The 25,575-nt window shown below is 36.1% G+C and overlaps 1 protein-coding gene across 6 annotated transcripts in view; it reads left to right on the top strand.

Annotated features, from left to right (window-relative positions):
• Window positions 1–25,575, top strand: part of ANKS1B (ankyrin repeat and sterile alpha motif domain containing 1B) — a 1,247,671-nt gene that overhangs the window by 291,563 nt on the left and 930,533 nt on the right. For all 6 annotated transcript variants that reach the window (XM_062202004.1, XM_062202003.1, XM_062202008.1 and 3 more), the window contains exon 9: window positions 24,833–24,976. In XM_062202004.1, coding sequence (XP_062057988.1) covers window positions 24,833–24,976 — 144 coding nt within the window. The remainder of the gene's footprint in view (window positions 1–24,832; window positions 24,977–25,575) is intronic.

Genomic DNA, 25,575 nt, shown 5'->3' on the forward strand with positions numbered 1-25,575 from the left:
ATTGTTGTTTTCATGTGGGCATTGGGTAGCACAGGTCTGATCCCTGAGAGAAAAGAAAGAAATGAGATGATCTTCTGCTTAGCCAGCTTCCTCTCCTGAGACACTTTTTAGACCTTGGGTCAGGTCAGTGTCCTTGGTAGCAGACAGAGCGATAGAATTTGTAGCGTGTTCAGGAGAGGCCGAAGGTCTGCAGAAGGGGTCCTTTGACTTTGTTGTCGTGCTGATCTGCACATTCGAGAGTCTAGACAAAGACCCATTGCACTGCAGTGTGCTCAGCAGTTCCAGGGGTGCACACTGAGCAGGGAATGTTTGCAAGTCCCACCAGCTAGGGGAGACCTCAACTGTAACGTATAGGATATTGGGCAATATCTTAGTCTGCCCCTACCATCACCACAAAACACCTGTGACTGTGTAATTTACAAACAACAGAAATTTATTTCTCACAGTTCTGGGGACTGAGAAGTCCAAGAATCAAGATGACAGTGGTGTCTGGTGAGGGCCTGGACTCTGCTTCCAATATGGCACCATGAATGCTGAGTCCTCTGGAGGGGTTGACACTATGTCCTCACATGGTGGAGGGGTGGGACAGAGCATCAGCACCACCTGGTTCCTTCCAGGCCTTTTACAAGGCACTAATCCACAAGGGTGGAAACCTCATGGTCTAATCATCTCCTGTGGTTCCCACCTCTTAATACTGCTGGATTAAGTTTAAGCATGAGTTTTGGAAGGGACAAATATTCAAGCCATAGCAGGAAGAGTACTCAAAAAAGACTCACCTGAACAACCAGGATAAAGTAGTCCTAGAACAAAGATTATTCTAGAAACACACTAACACAGTTTACAAATAGGTCTTTGAAGTAATGAAACTGACTTTGAAGATAAAATTAACATGCCAGTAAAAAAGAATGGGACAAAATCCAAAATCCAGCAGTTAGCAATAGAAGATGTTCACCAAAAAAAAAAAAATATCTAGCATGTAAAGAAGCGATAACCTGGAGGTAAGAAAATCAGTCAGTGGCAACAGATGGAGAAATGACAGAGATGACAGATTTTTTAGCCAACTGCTTATAAAATGGTTATTCTAAATATAATGCTTTTACAAATATGCTCAGACATGTAAAGGGATGCATGACCATGATGGGAAAGAAATGCAAGTTAGAAAAGAGGAGTCAAGTGGGATGTCTACAACTAACAAATTGATAGCTAGATTTACAAGAACACTGAATGAGATTAATATCAGGGAGGACCAGGACATTTTATGAACTTGCAAATACTTAACAATGGAAATTAAAATGAAGAACAGAGAGAAAAAATGGGAGGGGGCACCAAAAAGGACCAGAGCATTAGTGAGCTGTGGGACAACTCAAGGAACTATATTATATGTAATTGACAATATCCCTGGAGGGAGAGGGAGATAGAAAAACTAGTTAAGAAAATAGTGCTTAAAATTTTTCAAAATCTGATGAAAACTGTGAACCCATAGATCCAAGAAGTTGAATAAATCACACAGTAAACTTAAAGCTACATTGAGGCATTTTCAAAAAGATTTATTTATTTATTTGAAAGGCAATGTTACAGAGAGAGAAAACACACACACACACACACACACAGGATTCACTTCCACAAATGGCCAAGGCTGGACGAGATCAAAGGCAGGAGCCAGGAGTTTCATTAGGGACTTCCACATGGGTGTGAGGCCTAATTAGTTCGGACATCTTTGGTTGCTTTCCCAGGCACATTAACAGAGCTGGATTGGAAGTGGACCAGCTGGGACTTGATGTGGTGTCCATATTGGATGGCGGTGTTGCTGTCAGTGGTTTAACCTGCTATGCCACAGTGCCCACCTCAACACACTGAGGCATGTTGAAACAAAGTTACTCAAAACAAATGAGGGGAAAAAAATCTTAAAGGTGGCCAGAGGGGGGGAAAAAAAGACACATTACTTACAGGGCTACTAATATGAGAACTGAAGACTTTTGACTAAGAACTGAGTGAGACTTTCGTTTCAAACCGTGTGAGCGACAGATGATAAATAACATCCTTAAAGCACTGTAAAGTTTTATTTCCATTAAAACATAAATATATTTCAGAAATGAAGGCAAAGCAAGCACTTTTCAGACAAATCAGTATATACTGACAACATACCTCTTCCATAGAAAGGGTTAAAGGAAGTTCTGGTAGAAGGCAAAAACTGTATCAAGTGAAATGTTTGATCTACTAAAATATGAAATAGTCATAATTTAAATATGTGGGTAAATATAGAGTACAATTATCTAATTTTTTAAAAGACTCCTTAAAATATAATTGGGAGAGCAAGTGTTTAGCCTGGTGATCGGACACCTGTGACCCACATCAGAATGCCTGGGTTCAACTCCAACTTCCTGCCAATACAGACCACGGAAGCAGCAATGATGGCTCAAGTAGTTGGGTTCCTGTCTCCTATGTGGGAAGTCTGGATTGTGTTCCCAGTTCCTTGTTCTGATCCAGGTCCAGCTCTGGCTGTTGTGGACATTTGGGAGCAACTAGTGGATGGGATCCCTAACTCTTTGTCTCCCTCTCTATGTCTCTCTGCCTCTCAAACAATGGCTTTTTTAAATTGGCTGCGTACATGATGCCTGTTAGGGTTCCTATTTAATTTTTTATTCTGATTCCTACACTTGATTTTATAGAACACCAAATTGCTTTTCTTCAGTGACTTTTTTCATTTTCTCAACTAAATTTTTAAGTTCAATTACTTTTAATTCTGGAGACTACTTTTAAATAGCCTGATTTAAATCACCAAGATATCATGATATATCTTTCTTCATTACTAGTTCCCTTATCTTCTATTATTTTTACCTCTGCTCCTCTGGTTGATCATCTAAAACTCTCCCTTTTTAGCTGCTAAGTCACCTAAAATGGCTTGTTAATCCTTCAGTGTCTGTTCATGTTATCGGTTAAGGGAAACCTCAACACGTATTCTATACAAACTTAGAGAATTTCTTGGAAAGTGGTAGTTAAAAACCAGTAAATAATTTATGATCAGAGTTAACCTCCAACCTATGTTCAGTGGAATTTAGGCTCAGACAAGGAGCTCTCTCTAATTTTAGTACAAGCAGGAATGATTTGTTCTTTGCCTGATACTGAAATCCCTCTTTCATGAAAAGAAACCGTTGGCCTCTCAGAACAGCTGTAGGACACGTTTTCCCCCATTAGCTTAGAGCTATCCAGGAATCTGTGAATTTTATTTCAAGTTCTGTGGGAGAGGCAAGTCAAGACGAGACTCTGCTCCTGGCCAGTAAATGTCAAGCCAGAACTATGACATGTGAGCGCAAATGACTCTAAAAGTAGACTTTAGTTCAAGATTAAGTAGCCACTAGGGATGCAGGAAGAAGCAATGAAGAATATGGACAGACTGTCAGCGTCCTCATGTCTCCAACGTAGCTGAGGTTCTGTCGTCTTTAGCTGTCTCTGGTAAGGTAGGTCACAGAGTAACTAACTGGGAGCATGCTGAGGATCTCCCCTTTTTGAAACGTTGCCATCTTTTGCCAAGATAGGCTTGTTTTAGTGGGTAACTTTGAACTGAACTTTTTGTCCCCCCGGTGAATCTATTTAAAAAATGGAGAATTTATTCAGAATCACATACGCAGCTGGAGATTTGACTGGGGCATTTTGATCACTAGTGGGAGTTAACGGCAGTACAGCAGTGTTCCCAGCAGCAGGCTTTATTTTACTTCAGCGTCTTAGCAGTTTCAGAACAAATCTAATTATAAGATATTTTATGGACGGGATTTGGAAATTGTTTCCTACTGGTACAATTTTAAATACAGTAATCACATTTCTTTCCTCCCAAATTACCTATTATTTAGGCTGTATTATGTGCTACTTTCTTGAGCAGACTTAAGAATGAAAAAAAGAATCTGCGAGGGGGAGCATCTGATGTGATTCTAAGTCTTTATCCCTGTCAGTTTTGTGATAGTACCTGGCTCTCCTGATCACACCTCAGTCAAGCAGGAACTAGAAGCAGGGGTGGTGCCAGAAACTAAAAGCCAAATGTAGGCCACAAAATGTGAAGGGAGCACGTGTTTCTGGAGCAAGGTGTACTTAGGAAAAAACTGAAGATTCATTTTTACTGACTTTAAATAACCTCTTAAATTATTTTTGAGCAGGAGTTATTAATCTGAGTACATGCAATATTGTGTTTGCCTTCATTTGACACGTGAGTCAGTACAAAGAAAGATACACACCTCAGTCATTTCTATGCGTTCTACTTTGTCTCACAACATGCTCTCCTTCTCTGTAGACCTCCCACCCTTTTAAATAAGATTAATTTTTGTCTGTTTATGATTTAACTTTTATGGAACAAATAGTATAAAGCTTTTTAGTAGCTATTTCTAAGAGTAAATACCACATTTTTCCTTTTATTTTCCACATTTTGCCTTCACAGTATAGCACTTTGAAATTGAGGCACATTTAGTAATCATGCTGTTTTACCACTTCTAGAAGCAAAAATCCTAAAAAGGAATAAAAACTAAGAGTACATTTCATATGCTCAAGCTAGAAAAGGCCATTATTAGAATTTTCAACTTAATAATATTTGTTTTATATATTTAATATATGTTATAAAATTAATTCCTACCTTATAAATTATTTAGCAAATAGAAATTATAAAGAGTATAAAAATTGCAGTTATAATCTTGGCATTGCCTCTGTTTTCTGATAGTTTATTCTGATATATTACTCAAAGTGAAATATTCTTCCATTAAAAACATGGTGGACAATTTTGGAAACACAATATCCATCAAAAATAAAATGGAAATATACCTGTCATACAGAGATGCATCTTAATGTTATATCTTAGTATTGTTTCATACATAGGTGACTATAACAATGAAATCAGTCATGTCGTGCATCTTCTTTCTTCATTTTTAAACATGACAGTTTTACCATGACAGTAAGTTTCCCTTTCAAAAATTTATTTACATAATATAGTTTGTGATGATAGTATGATTTATTTCCTGTTAGGCACTTAGATAGTTTATAAATTTATTTTACTATAATGGATATGGAGAGTCTTTGAAAAGGTCATGGAAGCTATGTATTATGAAAAAAAGCATAAATTTTAAAAAACTGCATGAAAATATATATCTGTAAATTCCATTTTCTTTTTTTTTTCTCCAAAAAAACTTTTATTTAATAGGTACAAATTTCGTAAGTGTAACTTTAAGGATATAGTGATTCTTCCCACCATACCCGCCCTCCCACCTCCACTCCCATCCCACCTCCTCTTTCCTCTCCCATTCCCAGTTTCATTCTGCATTAAGAAAAAAAAAAAATGTTCCTCAACAACCAAGACAAGGGCTGTTCAAGTCATTGCAAATCAAAGTGTCAATTTCATTTTTGCAAATATCCTTTTAGGTGCTCTCTTAGTTATCACTGATCAGGGAGAACATATGGTAATTCCATTTTCAGCATACTTTTAAAAGTAACCTTGTATCATGATATACTTTGAGAGAAAAAAATCTTGTTGTGTTTTTTTTTTTTTTAGGTTAGATTGGTAAAGTATAATGAATTCATTAAACTATATACAATCAGAATTATTTGTCTGATTATAGAAATATCCCAGATTGATTGTAGAAAGTTTGAATAATTCAGAAAAGAATAAAGAAAATATTCAAATTGCCTTAATTTAAACTTTTTCTTTTTAATTTATTTAAAAGGCAGATTTTCAGAGAGGCAGAGGCAGAGGCAGTTCTCTCTCTGCTGGTTCACTCCCCAGTTGGCTGCAACAGCCGGAGCTGGGCCGATCTGGAGCCAGGAACCAGGAGCTTCTTCCAGGTCTCCCACTTGGGTCCAGGGGCCCAAGCACTTGGGCCATCTTCCACCGCTTTCCCTTGCCATAGCAGAGAGCTGGATTGGAAATGGAGCAATTGGGATTCAAACTGGGGCCCATCTTGGATGCTGGCATTGCAGGAAGGGAAGGCTTTAACGCTATGCCTTAGCACCAGCCCCTGTAATTTCAACTTGCAGAGATTATTTGTATTAAAAAAATTTAAAGCCCAATGTAAAGTGTTTTCACCACAAAAATGATACCTATGTGAGGTAATGCCTATGTAAATGAGCTAAGTATAGTCATTCCACAATACATACATACTTAAACAATGTTATACATGTTAAATATATATAGTTTTATCTGTCAATTTAAAAAAATTCCAAATCCCAATATTAGTCTGCCTAGGTTTTGTTATACTTATTTTTAAAATAGTATAATATGAGCATGTTAAAATAATAACATGGTAACTTAAAAAAATAATTTTCCATATCCCTAAATATCTTTGGGAATATGATTTTAAAGAACTTTAAATATATTATCATATGGTTATATCCTGAAGTATTTAATAGTGTTTTTCTGTTAGACATTAGGTTCTTTTAGATACTTGCTTGTATAATAATGATATAATGAACATTACTGAACATATATATAATATTTCTATTTATTTCCCTATTATAGATTTGTAGAAGTAGAATTTCTTTTTTTTATTTTTTATTTGACAGGTAGAGTTAGATAGTGAGAGAGACAGAGAGAAAGGTCTTCCTTCCATTGGTTCACCCCCCAAATGGCTGCTATGGCTGGAACTATGCCGATCCAAAGCCAGGAGCCAGGTAGTTCCTCCTGGTCTCCCACGTGGGTGCAGGTGCCCAAGGACTAGGACCATCCTCCACTGCCTTCCCAGGCCACAGCAGAGAGCTGGATTGGAAGCGGAGCAGCTGGTACTAGAACCCGGCACCCACATGGAATGCCTGTGCCGCAGGCGGAAGATTAGCCAAGTGAGCCACGGCGCCAGCCCCAAAGTAGAATTTCTAAGAGATGAAGGAGAAGGCACTTAAGAAATATTTGTGTAAATTTTCAAGTTATTTTTCATAAAATTCCTTTCAAGATACATTCCTAGTGCAAGGCCCCTCACCATCATTGAACATTATTGTTAAAAATTCCAATTTGATAAGTAAAAGATGTTATCTACTTGTTATTTGAATTTTTATTTCTCTACTTAACTTTAGTTATAGCAGGGTCACAATCGTAGTGGTTTCTTTTTTTTTTTTTTTTTAATCAGAGCCTGATTTGCAGGCTAACTACTGATTTTCAGATCTATCTCATACTTATATAAATGGATTTTCTGCTTTACTTAACCAGAGTCAGTTTCTGTTATTTTCATCCAAGAATCCCAACTAGTGCAGTAGGCAGTTTGAATGCTCATTCTGAAAGCTTGAGGAGGTTATTCTTTTTCCTTAGAATTAAAATAGTTTGCCATAATATGTCTAGATATGATTCCTCTCCATCGGTTTTTTCCAGACATTTGCCATAGAACTAAGATTTCTTGATCTGGAGTTTTCTTCTCTTATTCTTTTGATTATTTTCTTTGTATCCACTACTCAGTCTTATTCATTTAGGATTATATATTATCAGCCTAGAGCAGTGTTCTCAGTCCCTTTGATATGTTAAATTATAAGGCACGTTGTTGTCATCTTCTTTTTATGAATTGTAGCAAGTTTCTCCAGTTTTGTTGTTACAACCCTGATTTTATACAGAGTCTTGTTCTGAGAAAGCTACAAGAAGAATACAAATTATGCAATGCATTCTTTTTTTTTTTTTTTTTTAACCCTGTTGGCCGGTGTTGGCCAGATGGTTTTTTTTTTTTTTTTTTTTTTTTTTTTTTTTTTTTGACAGGCAGAGTGGACAGTGAGAGAGAGAGAGAGACAGAGAGAAAGGTCTTCCTTTTGCCGTTGGTTCACCCTCCAATGGCCGCCGTGGTAGCGCGCTGCGGCTGGCGCACCGCACTGTTCCGATGGCAGGAGCCAGGTGCTTATCCTGGTCTTTTTTTAATTTAACCGGTTTCATTATCTTTGCCTCAACCTTAGCCTTTTCTTCCCATTCCTTATTGTATGTCCATTCTGAAGGTTTCCAAGAAAGTTTAACATTAAGGATTATTACAGTGTGATAGTAGAGTAAATACAAAGATGTAAAACAAACTATACAGATTGTCAGTGGCTTAGGGTGGTATCAGAGAAGAACAATCTTGGAAGAGAACCCCTTTCTACTGGGTGGGATTCAGGTCCCCATTGCAGGAGGTCTAGCTGCAGCCCACTGAGGAGTTGCCTTTGCTTGACAGACAACAGAGCAGCTGTGGAGCCGTATGACCCTTCAGAGTTACCTTTGGTTTTGGAGGGGGTGGCTGGATTTACTGACCCAGTTTAAGATGCAGGCAATCCCAGGAAGAGGCTTTGACTCTAGGCAACAACAGAGTTGTATTCCTTAATGTGACATTTTTAGTGGTATACAGTTCGATCTGTTTGTAATAGTTCTATTTTTTCATTGAAAGTGCACCATGAAGAGGAACAGTGTGAAGCGGGGGAGATAAATCAATAGGTAACTCCACCTTCAGTACCTCAGACAGATGCTTTATTCAGCCTGGTTTTAATGCCTTGGCTAGAAGGGATGAGGTTCAGGTATTCCAGTTCAGGCATTTGGAACTTGGATCAAGGACATTTCATTAAATGCTGGCAGATGATGAGGATGTTGCCCAAAATGAAGAATATCGACATGTTTATGATCTTGTCCTGCATCTGGAAGGTTTAATTTTTCCACTTGAAAAAAATTATCCCAATAAAATGATGAGATTTTAAAAACACTCAGCATTGCTAACCTGATTATTAATTAAAGATAGTTGTTTGGGGGGCTGATGTCACGGCCCAAGAAATTGAACCCCTGCCTGTGGTACTGGCATCCCATGTGAACCCTGATTCAGGTCCCAGCTGCTCTACCAATCCACCTTCCTGCTAATGTGCTTGGGGAGGCAGTGGAGGATGGCCTGAATGCTTGGGCTTTTGCCTTAGAAGACATTTGTGGAGTGAACCTGCAGGTGGAAGACATCCCTCCCTTGTCCTCTCCCTCTGTCACTCTGCCTTTCAAGTAAATAAAGAAATTTTTTTAAAAAGATAATTTTTTGAGAGGAGATAACCAGTTTTTATTTCCTTTGGCTAATGTAAATTAGCCAAATATAATGCTAAATACTAATGTTAGAAAGCATTTACTAAGTACATTAGCACAGAAAACAAGCATTTTCAATTCATCATTTAAGCACCCTCTCTTTCCCACATACTACTCTAGATACTCGAACTATAAATGTAGGTAAAATGTAGACCTCTCTATGAGCTGTTACTCTGGAGAAATGATTGCATTTTGATTTTGGTAGAATTGTTTATTTTCCTAAAATCAATAGGTTGAAAATGACTTTCAGGTAGGGGATTAAACCCAAAGGTTTTGTCCTCAAGCTGAAGATCTTTTTAGGATTACTTTGAAATTTAAAATCTAAACTTGCCTTGAACAAGAGTAAGGTGTAAACCAAGACAAAAAAAAAAAAAAAAAAAAAAAAAAAAAAAAAAACCTGTAACAAAACCTGTCAGTACACAGAATTTTAAAAACCCTAACAAAAATAATTTAACTTCTCTGTGCTGGTGAACATAACTTCACCAAATATATTTAACATATACATGCACACACTTAAACATACACGCAAAGCAAACAGAAAAAAAGTCTTCTATGGAGTTATAATTTCTTGTTATATTATGTTGTAGTATGCTAAAAAAATCTTTAAGTTTTTTAATGAGTTATAATATTTAAATAATTTAAAATAATTCTTATGCTGCTAATTTTTGTTGACTGAGGAATTATTGGACTAGTTATGACCCAGATGCCAGTTTTGTTTACATGTTTAACTTTTTGTACTCACTTTACTCTGGATTAGTATGAGCTTTGTGTATTTCCTGGGAGAAATGCAAATGATTTCTACCCTTGGAGAGGTTTTGAGGTTTATTTTTCTAATGTAGTAGGATATATTTCCTAATTTTTTCAAAAAATTGAAGATAATTTCTTACTGTGTAATTTCCTCCAGTCAATAATGTGAATCATGGAAGTCACCCAAAAGTATCAAATCATTAGTCTAAACCATCTGTCCCACATCTCTTAGCATGTGGCCCTTAACCTACCCTTGGCTATATTAATATCAACAGACTGTGTAAAATCCCCAATTTTTATTTTCATTTTGTTTATTCTTTCTCAGTGCCATTATGACCTAGATTTAATCCATTTTATGCTGACCTGACCAACTGAATATTTAATTTGTATTTACTTGCTTTTTAATATAAAATATTTCACTTGTAAGTTTTGTTCATTTATGGTGATTTAATTAAATTTACTTCAATGGTATACTTTCTTTTTTAAAAATGTTCTTTCATGTAACTGAACAACTACTTCCTCAGAAAATGGATGAAAATATATTATATATAAAAATGAGGAATGGCAAGGAATACAGTATATTGAAAATGATAAACTATTGCCATTTAAAAATGAATTTTTATCTTTTGAATGTGAAGTTGTTGAAAATCTTTCTTCACGTTGTTTTCTGATAAAAATATCTGCCAATATTTGTTTTTCTGTCCAATAAACACGTGTGTGGGCATAAGATACATGTACCTATATACACACATTTACATATACACTAGTGCTGAAGGCATTTCTATCTGACAGTTGTTTAAAGAGGAAATAGAGAAAGGGAGGGGACTAAAGTTGTTCAGTGAGTAGATGCATTTGTGATGTGCCCAGAACTGTGCTAGTCATTTTTCAGGATATACAAATAACAGAAATGTTACTACAAAGATAGTGTACACTTAATATAACATCTAGCAAATAGTTTAAAACAACAGATTGAGTTGTCCAGACCATCTATACCATATGAATTGAGAGAAGAGAAACAGTATCTGAATCCTTTGTATCAAACAACATAGAGGCTTTCTGGGTTTTGATCATAATAGAATTAGAACTAGAAAATTGTGCCTTGATGAATATTATACTTGTCTTAAACTACCCATTTTCTACAATAGAGCCTTGATTTATTTTTTCTGTTCTCTCCTGACCCTGCCTTTCCTTACACCTCATTTGCCAAACATGGCCGTACATTCATGCTGCCATGATCATGTAATCCCTTGCATCATTCCCAACCCCCTTTCCTCTGTTGTCAGAATTCTTACCTTGCCAAGCACTGGTGCTCAAATGCATTTGCTGTCGGAATTCTGCCCTTCATACTGTCTGGTAGGAAATAATTGCTCCCTCTTTTTGTTCTCCAGACTTCTTGTTTCACTATCTCTATAATGCTGATAATTTTTGTCAATTTTAATGTCTAGTCATGTATATATATACATGACTCCATTTTCTGAGTTGAGTTCGTGACATGTTTATCTTTCCTTTCCTTCACCCTCAAGTTTTGAAATTGATACATAATAATTGTATATAGTTATGGGTACAATGTGATTTTTAAATACATGTATACCTTTAACTGAAGATTGAAATCATGGGAATTAGCATACCATAACTTCAAATATTTATCATTACTTTGTTTTGGGAACAATCAGAAATTTGTCAGTTTGGTTTTGAAAGGTATGTACACTCATGGTTGCAAATGTAATAATTGAATAATTATTGATAGATGAAATCATTTTCCCAGGACCATTCATTTAAAAATTATGAAGTTGACAAGAAACTCTGTCTGTAGAAAGAAATGAATAATTTTAAGTGATAAATGTGGAGTTGACACGTGGTGAGTAGGAATATTAATATATGTAAAGGATTTGCCCAAATGAAGGAAATTGAATGATTTAGCCAGCAAAATGTTAGTAATGAAGAGAGCTCTAAATGGAAAGATATAAATAATACATATGATTTATTTAAAAAATTGTCAGAGTTCTTTCAGTAATAACAGAATTTGAAAATCTGCTTTTCTAAGCTACTAGATACTGGACAAAATATCTCAAACATCCATTTTCACTCTGAGATAAAAGACAGGACTGTGATCCTTAATAGGAAAGAAAGAAAGGAAGCAAACCCTACTATACCCCCCAGCTTTCTGCCTAGATACAGTATCTTAAATATAGAACAAGAAGGAAGAACAGAGGCAGCCAAGTAGTCTCACTGAGCTGAAAACACAGGGATTGGAATAGTAGAAGGCTGAGAAGTCAGAATTAGCAGGCAGAAGAACACAAAGGAGGCAACTACATAGAGGAAGAGATCCAGAAAACTGTCTAAAGTTATCTTTGCCTCTTTCATTGCACATCAACCTAAACATAGATAGAATGGAATTCTGTAAAGACTTAAAAACCTCCAGAGAAAGAACTATACTGGAGATACATAAGCAACACAATGCTTGGAGCTCCTTAAAGGCAAGAATCATTCCAAGTTACCACCTGCCTAAGGGAAGGATCTTGCTGAATACGTTAGGGCATTTGGTAGACATCCCAGAAGGGTAACTTAAGTTTTAGTGATGAGGTTAAAGTACTGTCATGTTAGAGAGTTTCTCTAGACTGGCCTAAAAGAAAAAAAGATCTTACAAGCAAACTTTAAATGCAGCAAACTGATTTCCAAATAATTTTATTCCAGAACAATGTCTAGTGCTATTTAAAAGGAATGAGACTCAACTCAAACTCAAAAATGTATTGTGGAGTAGACAATTTTAAAAATTGCTTAATATGAAAAAAGGAAAATGAAACTCATAAATATGTGGAAATTTGCAATAAAAATAGATTTAGAAATTACAGTTATCAAATTTATCTATAATAAAATATTTGCTGTAAATACACTTGATATACTCCAGAGTTTAAAGGAAGAACTGATCAAGAGAAGTGTAGATATAAAAGGATGTAAATGAATATGTTAAGATGAAAAATGTGGTATCTGAAAAGAAAAAGTAGACTAAAAGTGATTGGAAGCTGAATTCATAGTTAAATCTTTCCCAAAAAAGAAACATCAGGCCTAGGTGGCTCAGTGCTAAAACCCTTTTAAAAAAATAAAGAATAAAGCTGTTCCTAACTTACTCTATGGAGTCAGCATGACTGTTATAATATATATTTTACAAAAAGAAAACTAACAATATCATTTGTGAGCACAGTATCAAAAATCTTTTACAAAATGGTAACGGATGAGCTCTAGAAATACATTAAAAAGATTATTTATTATGACCAAATGGGATATATGACAGTAAGACCAGGGCATTTCAACAAATGAAATTCCAGTAAATCACCCTACAGTAAGATAAAAGAGGAAAACTAAATGATCATGTAAGTAACTATATGAAAATCATCTATTCACAGTACCAACTTTCAGTAAATTGAGCATATGATAATTTGCTCAAAATTATAAAGGACCTCTACAAAAATGTTATAGCCAGCATCATTCTTAATAATGTTGAAAGACTGAATGCTTTTCACTTAAGACTAGAAACAAGATAAGGTATTCATTCTTGCTTTGTCTATTCAACACTGCACTGGTAATTCTGGCAAGCTCAACAGACAAGGACAAGAAAAGAAAAAATACAAATTTTAAATGAAGAAAACTCTGTTCATTTAGAGGTGATATAATTTATGTTGAAATCCTAGAATTATATAAAAACAGCAAATATAATTAAAATATTTATTTAGCATATGCAAGGTCAATAAACAAAAATCAGTTGTATATTTTACATGAGGAACACCTGGAAAACTGGAGTTTCAGTTTGAAATTTGGGTACAAATTTGAAGTGTGGGCACAAGCTTCCTGTTTTAAAATGAACAAGATCTGAAGATCAAATATACAGTGTGATAGCTATAGTTAATAACAGATTGCATATTTTTAATTTACTAAGAGTGGATCTTAAGTGTTTTAGCCTACACACAAACAAATGGTAGCTATGTGAAATAGTCAACATGGTAATTGGCTTGATTGTGACAATCATTTCATTTTGTATGAAAAATTAAAATAACACATTGTATACCTTAAATATATAAATTTTTATTTGCCAGCTATACCCCAGTAAAACCAGGGAAAGGGAAGAAAATTGAAATTACTTTGATAATACCATTGAAAATATTTTCAAAAACTTGAAATAAACTTTGACCCCTACAAATGTAACAAAATATGTCCAAGACCTGTAGGCTGAAGACTATAAAAACATAGTCAGTGGAAATTAAAGAAACCTAACACATGGAAGGATATATGGACCATGTTCATAAATTGGAAGACAATTTTGTTAAGTAGTTTATTCTCTCCAAATTATACTATGGATTCAGTACAATCCCAAATGAAATCTACTCTAGGAGGTTTTTCATGTAATGATAGGATTATTCCAAAATGTGTATGCTAAGTCATGAAACTGAGGATAGCCAAAACAGTTTTGGAAAAGAACAATTCTAGTTCTAGACTGAGTGTAAAGCTATCACAGTCAAACCAGTGGTATTGGCCAGAGGAGAGAATTTCAGATGAATAGAATAGAATAGAGAGTTCAGTAACAGACCCTCACCTGATGGCCCCACTGATTTTTAAAAACTGTGGGGCACTTCAATGGTGAATGGATAATCTTTCCAGCTCACGGGGCCAGAATAACTTTCAGTTCATATTTTTTAAAAATTGACCTGAAATCTTATCTTGTGCTTTAAGGAAAAATTAATATGGATCCAAGATTAAAAGCAAAGTACTGAATGTACAGAATAAAATATAGAAGAATATCTTTTCAACATTGGGGTGCACAAGATTTCTTAGATATTTATAAAGAAAAAGAATGTATGTCTTGAAAATAAAACATAAAAATACGCAACAGTACGAAGTCAACAATAAGAAATCAACAATATTAAAAATGTACAAAGGGTTTGAAGAGAAACATCACAGAGGAAGATATGTCAGTCACCTCCATGCACAGGAAAATACACTTAGTACACTAGTAATCACATAATGCAGATTTAAAGCACTTTGTGTTTACACACTGATTGGAATGGTTAAGATTAAGTGTTGCCAAAAATGTTTAGTTACTGGATGATGGGAATGTAAAATGTTATAAACAAATACTTTGGAAGACATTTTGTCTATTTCTTAAAGATTTAAAGATATACTTACCATGTGATCTAGCATTTTATGTATTTACCAAAGAGAAACAGAAACTTTATATCCACACCAGACTTTAATGTGAATATTCATGACAAATTTATTTGCAATGCCCCCAAACTTGAAACAACTCAAATGTCCATCAGTAAACAAATCTATAAACAAATTGTGACATATTCCTATAGTAGGATACTACTTTGCATGAAAAAGACAAAGCATTGGTACATAAAATAATTGGAATGAATATGAAAAACCTTAAGCTGTGCAAAAGAAGGCAGACACAGAGTGTATACTTTATCATTATATTTTATAAAGTTCTTAAAAAAACATAGAGACAAAAAAGTTTCTTTTCCTAAAGTTGTACTTATGAAATGCATGAAGTTTGTATACCTTAAATAAAAGGTATACAAATAAAATATCAAACAAGATACCAAAAAAAAAAAAAGTTTCTAGGGCTACAAGTATGGAAATATTGATGGAGAAAAAGTACAAGATAACTGGTGATAGAAGTGTCAGGCCGGCACCACGGCTCAATAGGCTAACCCTCTGCCTGTGGCGCCAGCACACTGGGTTCTAGCCCCGGTCGGGGCACTGGATTCTGTCTCGGTTGCCCCTCTTCTAGGTCAGCTCTCTGCTGTGGCCAGGGAGTGCAGTGGAGGATGGCCCAAGTGCTTGGGCCCTGCACCCCATGGGAGACCAGGAGAAGCACCTGGCTTCTGGCTTCGGATCAGCGCAGTCCACAGGCCGTGGCAGCCACTGGAGGGTGAACCAACTGTAAAGGAAGACCTTTCTCTCTGTCTCTGTCTCTGTCTCTGTCTCTCTCTCTCTCTCTCGCTGTCCACTCTGCCTGTCAAAAAAAAAAAAAAAAAGGTCTGCCTGTTGATCATGGTGATTGCCCAGCTGTTTGTTTGAAATGGGTACTTGTGATGTATCTAAATGCATAATAAATAAGTGCATTTTTTTTTCTTTGACAGGCAGAGTTAGAGAGAGAGATAGAGAGAAAGGCCTTCCTTCTGTTGGTTCACCCTCCAAATGGCTGCTATGGCTGGCACGCTGTGCTGATCCGAAGATAGGAGCCAGGTGCTTCCTCCCGGTCTCCCATGTGGGTGCAGGGCCCAAGCACTTGGGCCATCCTCCGCTGCCTTTCCGGGCTACAGCAGAGAGCTGGACTGGAACAGGAGCAACCAGGACTAGAACCTGGAGTGCTGGCACTGCAGGCAGAGGATTAGCCCAGTGAGCCATAGCACCGGCCAGTGCATTTGCTTTTAAAAAGAAGTAAAATCTTAGCAAAATATTATTTGCTCATATAAAATGATCTTCATGATGGATAGTTTATTTTTACAAAAGTTATCAAAATTGTCTTCCTTACTAAATCTTGTTGAAAAGCCAAACTAATCGTGAATAAAATGTCTAAAGTAACCTAAGTATAGAATTACCTTCTGTCTATTGTGTATCAACTTGACATGCACATAGATTTTCCTCTCCACATTATTAATTACTAGGCCAGAGTCATGCAAATGAACAAAAGTTTTAAGAGATAATAAGAACATACATAAAAAATTGATTATGTTAAAGTAGAATAGCAAACCATATGTATTCTTCTTTGAAGTTTCCCAGATGGCTATGTAAAGGATGTCAGATATGTATAAACAGGTGCAGAAAAATGTGTTGAAACAATGTTTTAGAGGAATTCCAGTTTCTCATGTTTTATTAAAATGAGAATGTTTCTCCTTAGTTTATTCTCCAGTGTTGCTTGCAGCTAAGATACTTACTTTAATAGCAATTCTGTCCTCTAGTAAAGGTGAGATACATTTGACACTGGCAAACCCAAAGTTTAAAACAACATCCTACACAGCAACCTTATTTTGGTGTGGATGCCAGGAGTTTGCTTCAATGTATTCATTTGCACAAAGGACATGTTTTTCTATTCTTTACTTTGCAAATATAAATGCAGTTTAGGATTCATAGCTAAATCCAGATGAATCTGAAATTTTAGTTTTTCAGAAGACTCAAGTGTTGCAGCTTTTGAGAATTTCACAAATTTGGAACAAATAGTTGTGAAAAGTTAGCACATGGGAGCCTTGCAGCAAAGTTTTCAGAAAAATTTGAGAAATATTTAGTGTTAGTAAGGTTTTCAAAATACAATATTTAATACTATATTTTCAGAGCATTGTTAATATATTTGCCTGTGGTATATGATCTGTTTGTCAGGACCAAACTTGAGATATGTGTCTTTCCTTTTTGAGTAATATAATCACTGGTACACTCATAGCTTTGGGATAGCTAAACTAGCTTAACACGTTAGATTTATTTTTTCTTTTAATGTTCTGCTAGACCCTTAGGCCCCAAATTTATATATTGTAAAAGATAAAGTATCTTGACATATCATGCTGCTGCATGGTTATTGTTGTTTGTTTGACAAAATATAATGATTCCTGTGCAGTCTTCCTGAAGAGTGATATTATGGAAGTTCAGAGAGGAAGTGTATGCTACAGTGAAATTGCTCTGCATAATAAAGGGGGAGAAGAATTTGAAAAGCTTATGGGAAAAGCATATGGGAAGAAATAGACATCAAGAATTGTATTTTCTTGGTGGAAGAGCAGATGAAAAGCACCCTCTACCAAAACATCATCATAAGAAAAATATTGGTGAAGGAGAAGAAGGGATTAAGTTGTATAGTTTAAATCCCATTCTACTTCTATACCACACAGATGATAGAATTTGGAGTGATAGAATTCATGGTCTTGAAAGAAAATCACTGCCAACCAAGAATGTTATATCTAGTCAAAGTATTTTTTAGAAGTGAAGGACATGTGAAATATTTCCCAGGTAAGCCAAAACTGAGAGAATTCAACACTACCAGAGTAGTCATATAAGAAATACAGAAGGGAGTCCTATTTTTGAAGTAACTATCATGAAAACACATTATAGTACAGGAGTCACCAACAGACCAGATATAATCAGTAGCCAATCAACAAAATAACAGGGCTAGTTCTTTTGTATATTTATTCTTTATTTATTTTTTTGACAGGCAGAGTGGACAGTGAGAGAGAGAGACAGAGAGAAAGGTCTTCCTTTGTCGTTGGTTCACCCTCCAATGGCACACCGCGCTGATCCGAAGGCAGGAGCCAGGTGCTTCTCCTGGTCTCCCATGTGGGTGAAGGGCCCAAGGACTTGGGCCATCCTCTACTGCACTCCTGGGCCATAGCAGAGAGCTGGACTGGAAGAGGGGCAACCGGGACAGAATCTGGCACCCTGACTGGGACTAGAACCCAGTGTGCTGGCGCCACAGGCAGAGGATTAGCCTATTAAGCCATGGCGTTGGCCAAGATTTAATTTATTTTTATTTGAAAGAGTTTCACAGAGAGAAGAGAGTCAGAGAGAGAGAGGTCTTCCATCTGCTGGTTCACTCTCCAATTGGCTGCAATGGCCGGAGCTGTGCGTATCCAGAGCCAGGAGCTTCTTCCTAGTCTTCCACGTGGGTGCAGGGGCCCAAGCACTTGAGCCCTCCTCTACTGCTTTCCCAGGCCATAGCAGAGAGCGGGATGGGAAGTGGAGCAGCCAGGTCTCAAACCAGCGCCCATATGGGATGCCAGCGCTTCAGGCAAGGGTGTTAACCCACTGTGCCACAGTGCCGGCCCCAAATAAATGAATCTTAAAAAAAAACTGATTTCAAAGCATACACATAGATCAACAGAACAGAATAGAGAGCTGGGACATTAATATCTGTACATAGAACCAACAGTTTTTTTTTTTTTTTTGACACAGGTGTCAAGAACATATGTTGGAGAAATGATAGTCTTTTCAATTTATAGTCCTGGAAAAACTGATTATAGATATGTAAAAGAATGAAATTATATCCCTACCTCTCATGTATACAAAAATCAACTCAAAGTATATAAAAAACTTAATGTAAAACCTGCAACTGTGAAAATGCTAGAGTAAAACATAAGGGAAATACTTCAAGTCATTAATGCAGGCAATGCTTTCTTGGCTAAGACCCCAAAAGCACAGGCAACAAAAATAATACTAGACAAATGGGATTATGTCAAACTCAGAAGCTTCTGCACAACAAGGGAAACAATAAATAGAGTGAACAGGCATCTGACAGACTGGAAGAAAATGTTTACAAGTTACTTATCTGACAAAGAATTAATATCCAAAATATACCAGCAACTGAAAAAAAAAAAAACAACAAAAAACCAACCAACCAATCTAATTAAGAACTGGACAAAGGATCTGAATAGATAGTTCTCAAAAGAAATACATATGGCTAATAAGTATTTGGAGAAACATTCAGTATCACTAGCCATCAAAGCAATGCAAATCACAGCCACAAATGGGTTACCACTACCACCATTAGCTTGCTAGTATCAAAAAGGCAGGAAATAATGAATGCTGGGAAGGATGAGGAGATACAGGCACTCCTAGATACTGTTCATAGGAATGTGTGTTAGCACAGCCACTATGGAAACTATATGGATAGTTCTTAAAAATCTAGAAATAGGCCGGCACTGCGGCTCACTAGGCTAATCCTCCGCCTTGCGGTGCCAGCACACCGGGTTCTAGTCCCGGTCGGGGCACCGGATTCTGTCCCGGTTGCTCCTCTTCCAGGCCAGCTCTCTGCTATGGCCAGGGAGTGCAGTGGAGGATGGCCCAAGTGCTTGGGCCCTGCACCCCATGGGAGACCAGGAGAAGCACCTGGCTCCTGCCATCGGATCAGCGCGGTGCGCCGGCCGCAGCGCGCTACCGCGGCGGCCATTGGAGGGTGAACCAACGGCAAAGGAAGAGCTTTCTCTCTGTCTCTCTCTCACTGTCCACTCTGCCTGTCAAAAAAAAAAAAAGAAATCTAGAAATGGAATCGTCATATGACTTAGAAATCCCACCACTGGATATATTTCCAAAGGATAATTCATTATATCAGTAGATAGCTGTTCTACCATGTTTATAGCAGCACTGTTCATAACAGCCAAGATATGGAATCAAGATTTGCATCATCAGCTAAATGGATAATGAAAATGTGGCATTTATATCCAATGGAACAATATTTGTCCATAGAAATGACTAAATCCTATTATTTGTAGCAAAATTGATGAAAGTGGAGGACATCATGTTGAATAAAATAAGCCAGACTCAGAAAGACAAGTATTGCATGTTCTCTTTCATATGTGGGAGCAAAAAAAAAAAAAAGCAACAAAATAAACACTACAGTCTGAACAGAATCTTGATTCTTGATTGCTAGAGGCTGAGAGGCGTGAGAGGCATTGAAAGAATTTAGATCTAAAAAATAGGGGAATCTGGTTGTGGTTCTTTAATTATGATAAACATACTAATATGAAAGGGAAGCTGGAAGATTGGGATAAATCAACATAAGATATTAGAAATAGGAGAAACTAGGTGTGGGGTATGTGGGAACATTTTGTACAATACAATTTTTGTTTTTTAAATATAAAACTTCTGAAAAAGTTTTAAAAAGTTATTTATTTTGCTGCAAAAACATTTTTAGATCCAATGTGTACAAGATATCTTCACAAAAGTAAAGGGGAAAGTATGTTGTGGAAAAAACAAACAAAAAAAACCTGTAGATTTCATTTTTTTGCACCAAAATGAATTTAATTCCATTTTCCCACGAATCTTTTGAAGTGCATTTGTATAAGAGAGATTATATAGATGCACCCTCCATCCTGTAGGGAAATCTATTTTTCTTAAAAATTAGTCTAATATCGGGGCCAGCGCTGTGGCTCGGTGGGTTTATGTCCTAGCCTGAAGTGCCGGCATCCCATATGGGTGCTGGTTCTAGTCCCGGCTGCTCCTCTTCTGATCCAGCTCTCTGCTATGGCCTGGGAATGCAGTAGAAGATGGCCCAAGTGCTTGGGCCCCTGCACCTACATGGGAGACCCAGAAGAAACTGCTGGCTCCTGGCTTTTGATCAGCACAGCTCTGGCTGTTGCAGCCAACTGGGGAGTGAACCATCAGATGGAAGACCTCTCTCTCTCTCTCTGCCTCTCCGTTCTCTGTGTAACTCTGACTTTCAAATAAATAAATAAATCTTTAAAAAAATAAATCTAATACCATTATTCTAGAAAGTTGTTTGAGCTCAAATTTGTCTCTCTAGAATGTTTATGTATTTCAACTTGTCTTTCCTTTGCAGTAATGTAGAATTTGTTCAGTTTTTCCTCTTTTAATTACCATGTAATAATCAAGAAATCTAATCTCTAACTATATAGGCTTCATTGTATTCTCTGTAGATGAATTTTCTGGAGCTTTAAAGAACAAGGTCTCCAGCAAAAAGTGTAAAAGGCATTTGAAATGGAGGGAACCCTTGTAGTTTAAATGTGTTCATGTGGCTTATTTCTGATATATAATTGATGATTATATTTGGTCTGATAAAATATTTCCAAAACATCTTTAATTACAAAGAATTGAAGCTAAAAATTATGGTTTTATGCAGCCAATTTATGTACCGTCTTTAGGGGGCAGTGCTAAACCACTGATTAATTTCTTCATTTCTGCTAAAGGTCCTAGTAATGATTAATGTAAAACTAAAATAGCATCTGTGATACAATTATATATAACCCTTAATGCTAATAAAATTTTCTAGGTAGTCAAATGAAAATGATAGTTTGAAACTCATTGATCTAATAAATACTTAGTAAGTTCCATTATTTATATAAATATTATAAGATATAGATGTGAATAAGGCAATGTTTTCTTTCAAATAATTTAAAATTGAATATAGTAAGTAAACCACATTTTGTGTGTGTGTGTTAACTATTTCAGAACAAAGATAATGAACATGGCAATACTTACTATTTTTATGTGCTAGTGCCTGTCAGTAATTAATTTTATCTTCATACAGCTCTCTCAGGTAGGAATTATTATTACTCCTACTTTGACAGATAGGACAACTGAGGATTAATAAGATATGTGATATGCTCAAAGTCACACTGCTTGAAAGTGGCAGAACTAGAACCTAAACTCGTATCTATTTGACTTCAAAGCTAATATTCTTTGCCACTGTGCCATCTGTCATTTCAAGTTATGTGTTACATAGTATCACATATGTGCTCACACAAAGAGCTGTAGACATTTAGAGGAAAGTAACATTATTACTGTTGTGGGCATTCTGAAAAATTTTATGTAAGAGATGAAATATGGGATATATTTTGAACTAGTGGGATTATAAAATAATAACAGCTAAAATGCTGATTATATTTATTACTTCTACTTATCAGGAAAAAAAAATTTAGGAAAGTTTTACTGTGGTGTTTCCCATTGCCTAGGTAAGGCAAGGGAGGCTAACAGTGGTCATACCTTCTTAAAATCACACACACAATAGGCCAGCATGTGGCATACCTGGTAGAGCTGACACCTGCAATGCTGGCATACCATATTGGCGCTGGTTCATGTCCCAGCTGCTCCACTTCTGATCCGGCTCCCTGCTAATGATACAGGAAAAGAGTCCAAAGATGACCCAAGTGCCTGGGTCCCTGTTAACCATGTGGGAGACTTGGAAGAAGCTCCTGGCTCCTAGCTTTGGCCTTGGGGAATAAACTAGTGGATAGAAGGTCTCCCCCTCTTCCCCTCCTCCCCCTCTCCCCCCCTTCCCCTTCTCCCCTTCTCCCCCCCTCCCCCCTCCCCCTCTTCCCCTCTCGCCCTCTTCCCCTCTTCCCCTCTCCATTGAGCTGCTGTAACCCAAATTACTGAGATTTTTTTACTGGCTGTCCCAGATGGCAAAATATTCTCCGAAGCATCAGAATGTAGCGGAAACATTCACAAATACACTTCTTTTATTTAAATTGTGTTTATGTGAAATTGAGTTCTCAATCTATCTTACCAAAGATTGCACCCAGCAAGAGGTCCTGTATCGCAGTTTGTAAGAGGGGTAAGCTGTGTGGTCAGCAGTCTGAGTTAGAGTCACTTACCAGTTCTCTGTCCTGGAGTTTAATTTGACTTCTCTGTACCTTAGTTTCCTCATCTATAAAATGAGGGGAAAATAATATATTCCTACAGAGCTGTTGGGCGAGTTAAAATAATTCATGAACAATAGTCCTAAGACTCTATGGAGCACCTAAATTCTCAGTATAAAAAGATACTAGTATGTAGCTTACAAACGCTGATTAAAGGACTATTTAATTTCATCATCTAAAAATTACTGTTGATAAAGGCAAGGTTAAGATGTGAATGTGGAAGAAGAACTCTAAAGCAATAACTTTTGGGGGCAATCCAATATGTAAATATGTGGCTTTGTTAATCATGATCTGTCATTGTGCTAACCACTATATTTTGAAGATTTTTGAACAAATTATTTTAATTTATATGTATCTTTTTAAAGAAAATTCAGCATGCTGAACATTCAGCAGTCTCTCTGTAGAATTTTTCTTCATTGTGGCAAATTTTCTTGAATTGTTTCTTTGATCTCTCTGTCTCTACTTCCCTTTTAATTTTTGAAACTTCTATTTAAATGTTGGACCTCTTGGTTTGATCCCCTAGTTTTAACTTTTAACTTCTCTTCATCTTTTATTCTATGTTCCAAGATATTTGCTTAGATTCACTTTTCAACTCTTCTATTTGGTTATAAATATGTATGTATGTATGTATGTATGTATTTTGTAGCTTTCTGTTTTTTGTTTCATGGATGCAAGTATCTTCTCGCTCAGGATTCTATTTATGATTTTCTTTTGTATATTTATGTTGGCTTCTGTTAGAGACTCTCCTCAATTATTTAATGATTCTTGCTTGTATTTAGAACATTAAACACTGTTGATATAGGTGGGGCATGTTGAGAGGTGGGCCTCACAGTAGGCATAAAAACCCAGGCCCCTTCATTTTCCTGGTTACTTACAAATCTTTTTCCTTGGGAGACTAGGTTATACAGAGAATATTTTAACCTCCCATGTGGGGGATATAATAAATGTAGCTGCCATGTTCTTGAAGGAAGGCACTGGTTGGGTTGGAATCTGCGATTTACTACATAGGTAATAACTTAATTTCCTTATTTTAGAGAGCTATCTCCCTGCTCACTGTATATATTCATAGAATTCAGTATCTTTGCTTCAACTTCTCCAGAAAATAAAGCTCTGATTTGTTACCACTAGTGAAGTTGTGCCTGGCATGGTGAAAAGGAGATGGATCTGAGAGTCTCAACTCCTTCTAATTTAGTAGTTTTACTGTGTTTCAGCCTCACCTACAATGAATATCTTTGCAGGTAGCCAGTCCTTCTCATTCTTCCTTCATGAAGACACTTTGCTTTCAGTGTTCTCAAGTTTGTTAAATAAGGATAACATATACCTACTGTTTGTCCAAAAGTTACCCATCACTATCCAGAAGTTTCCTGATAACTGCTCATGCTAGGATATCTCCTGAAGTCCTTATCTTTAAAATTTTAAAATTTTTATAAATCCTTTGCTGTCAGTTTGATGGGATTTGGGAGGTTAAAATGTAAATACGTATGTTTAACATAGCAATCTCACTATGAATTTTAAACATATTATTCCTATAACATATCTAATATAAAGCTTTATGAAGTTCATTTTTGGCATAAAAATATAATTTCTAGCAATTCCTATTTCTATAAAGGCTTTTCACATTAGCCCTGATTGTATTCTTAATATTATACCTAAACTTTATTTCCTAATAAGCTGTGAGATTTTTCTCATGTGTTGCCATTCAAATATTTTGAGCCATTATGTCCTATTCTTTGTTATGAACTTCATATTTTATTTTTTTCAACCAGTTTTTCCACTTTCAACTTAAGCTGAATTATACTTATTTTTGTCTCAGTCACATGACTGGGTTCACTTTTGCTTGCTAAGACACACAAGTCATTTATATAATTTATATTTAGGTATCTGAATCACATTCATGTAATATACTGGTATAATATGATTTCAGAGAACTTCATCTACAATAAATTTGTCACCAGGAGAAGTGGAAGAAGATGATGATGATGAAAACACATGTGGGCCTTCAGGAATTTGGGAAGCACTTACTCCTTGTAATGGGTGCAGGAACCTCGGCTTCCCCATGCTGGCACAGGTAAAACTTTGCTTTCATTAAGGTACAGTAAAACTTAAAACTAATTTCCTGTGTTTTTAAGATTTTATTTACCTCTTAATCTTATTTACTTCATTATTTTTTCTTTTAATATGTCAAGTAAAATGCACACCTAATTTTGCTATACACGTGTGTGCATATGCAAACATATACATTTTTTAAAAAATTTGGTTATGATACAGAAAAGTTCTTTCCTTTAGAGTATTTTAATATTTGTGTTCCAGAAGTATATTATTTTAAAGAATGCTACTTTTGATAAGTGAGCTGAAGTTATAGTTAAAGGAAATACACATTAGGACTCTTTAAAACCATAGCTAGTGAATTTTTTTCTTATCATAAATAATGTGAAGGTATCCTACTAAGGATTTTCGGAGTATAATCCAAAAATGATAACAGAGTATTAAGATACCAACTTCTAGTTTGAAATCATTTTACTACTCATTATGTCAGCTTTCATTCTCTTGTATCACCTTCAAATTCCTGTTGTGTGATATGGATCATACACCGTGCTTAGAGGTGTTTCAGAAATGAAGAAAATATTCTAGAATTAGGAAATTTGAAGCCACAATGATAATATCTCT

Source organism: Lepus europaeus, chromosome 10, assembly GCF_033115175.1.
Source record: "Lepus europaeus isolate LE1 chromosome 10, mLepTim1.pri, whole genome shotgun sequence".
NCBI lineage: Eukaryota > Metazoa > Chordata > Mammalia > Lagomorpha > Leporidae > Lepus > Lepus europaeus.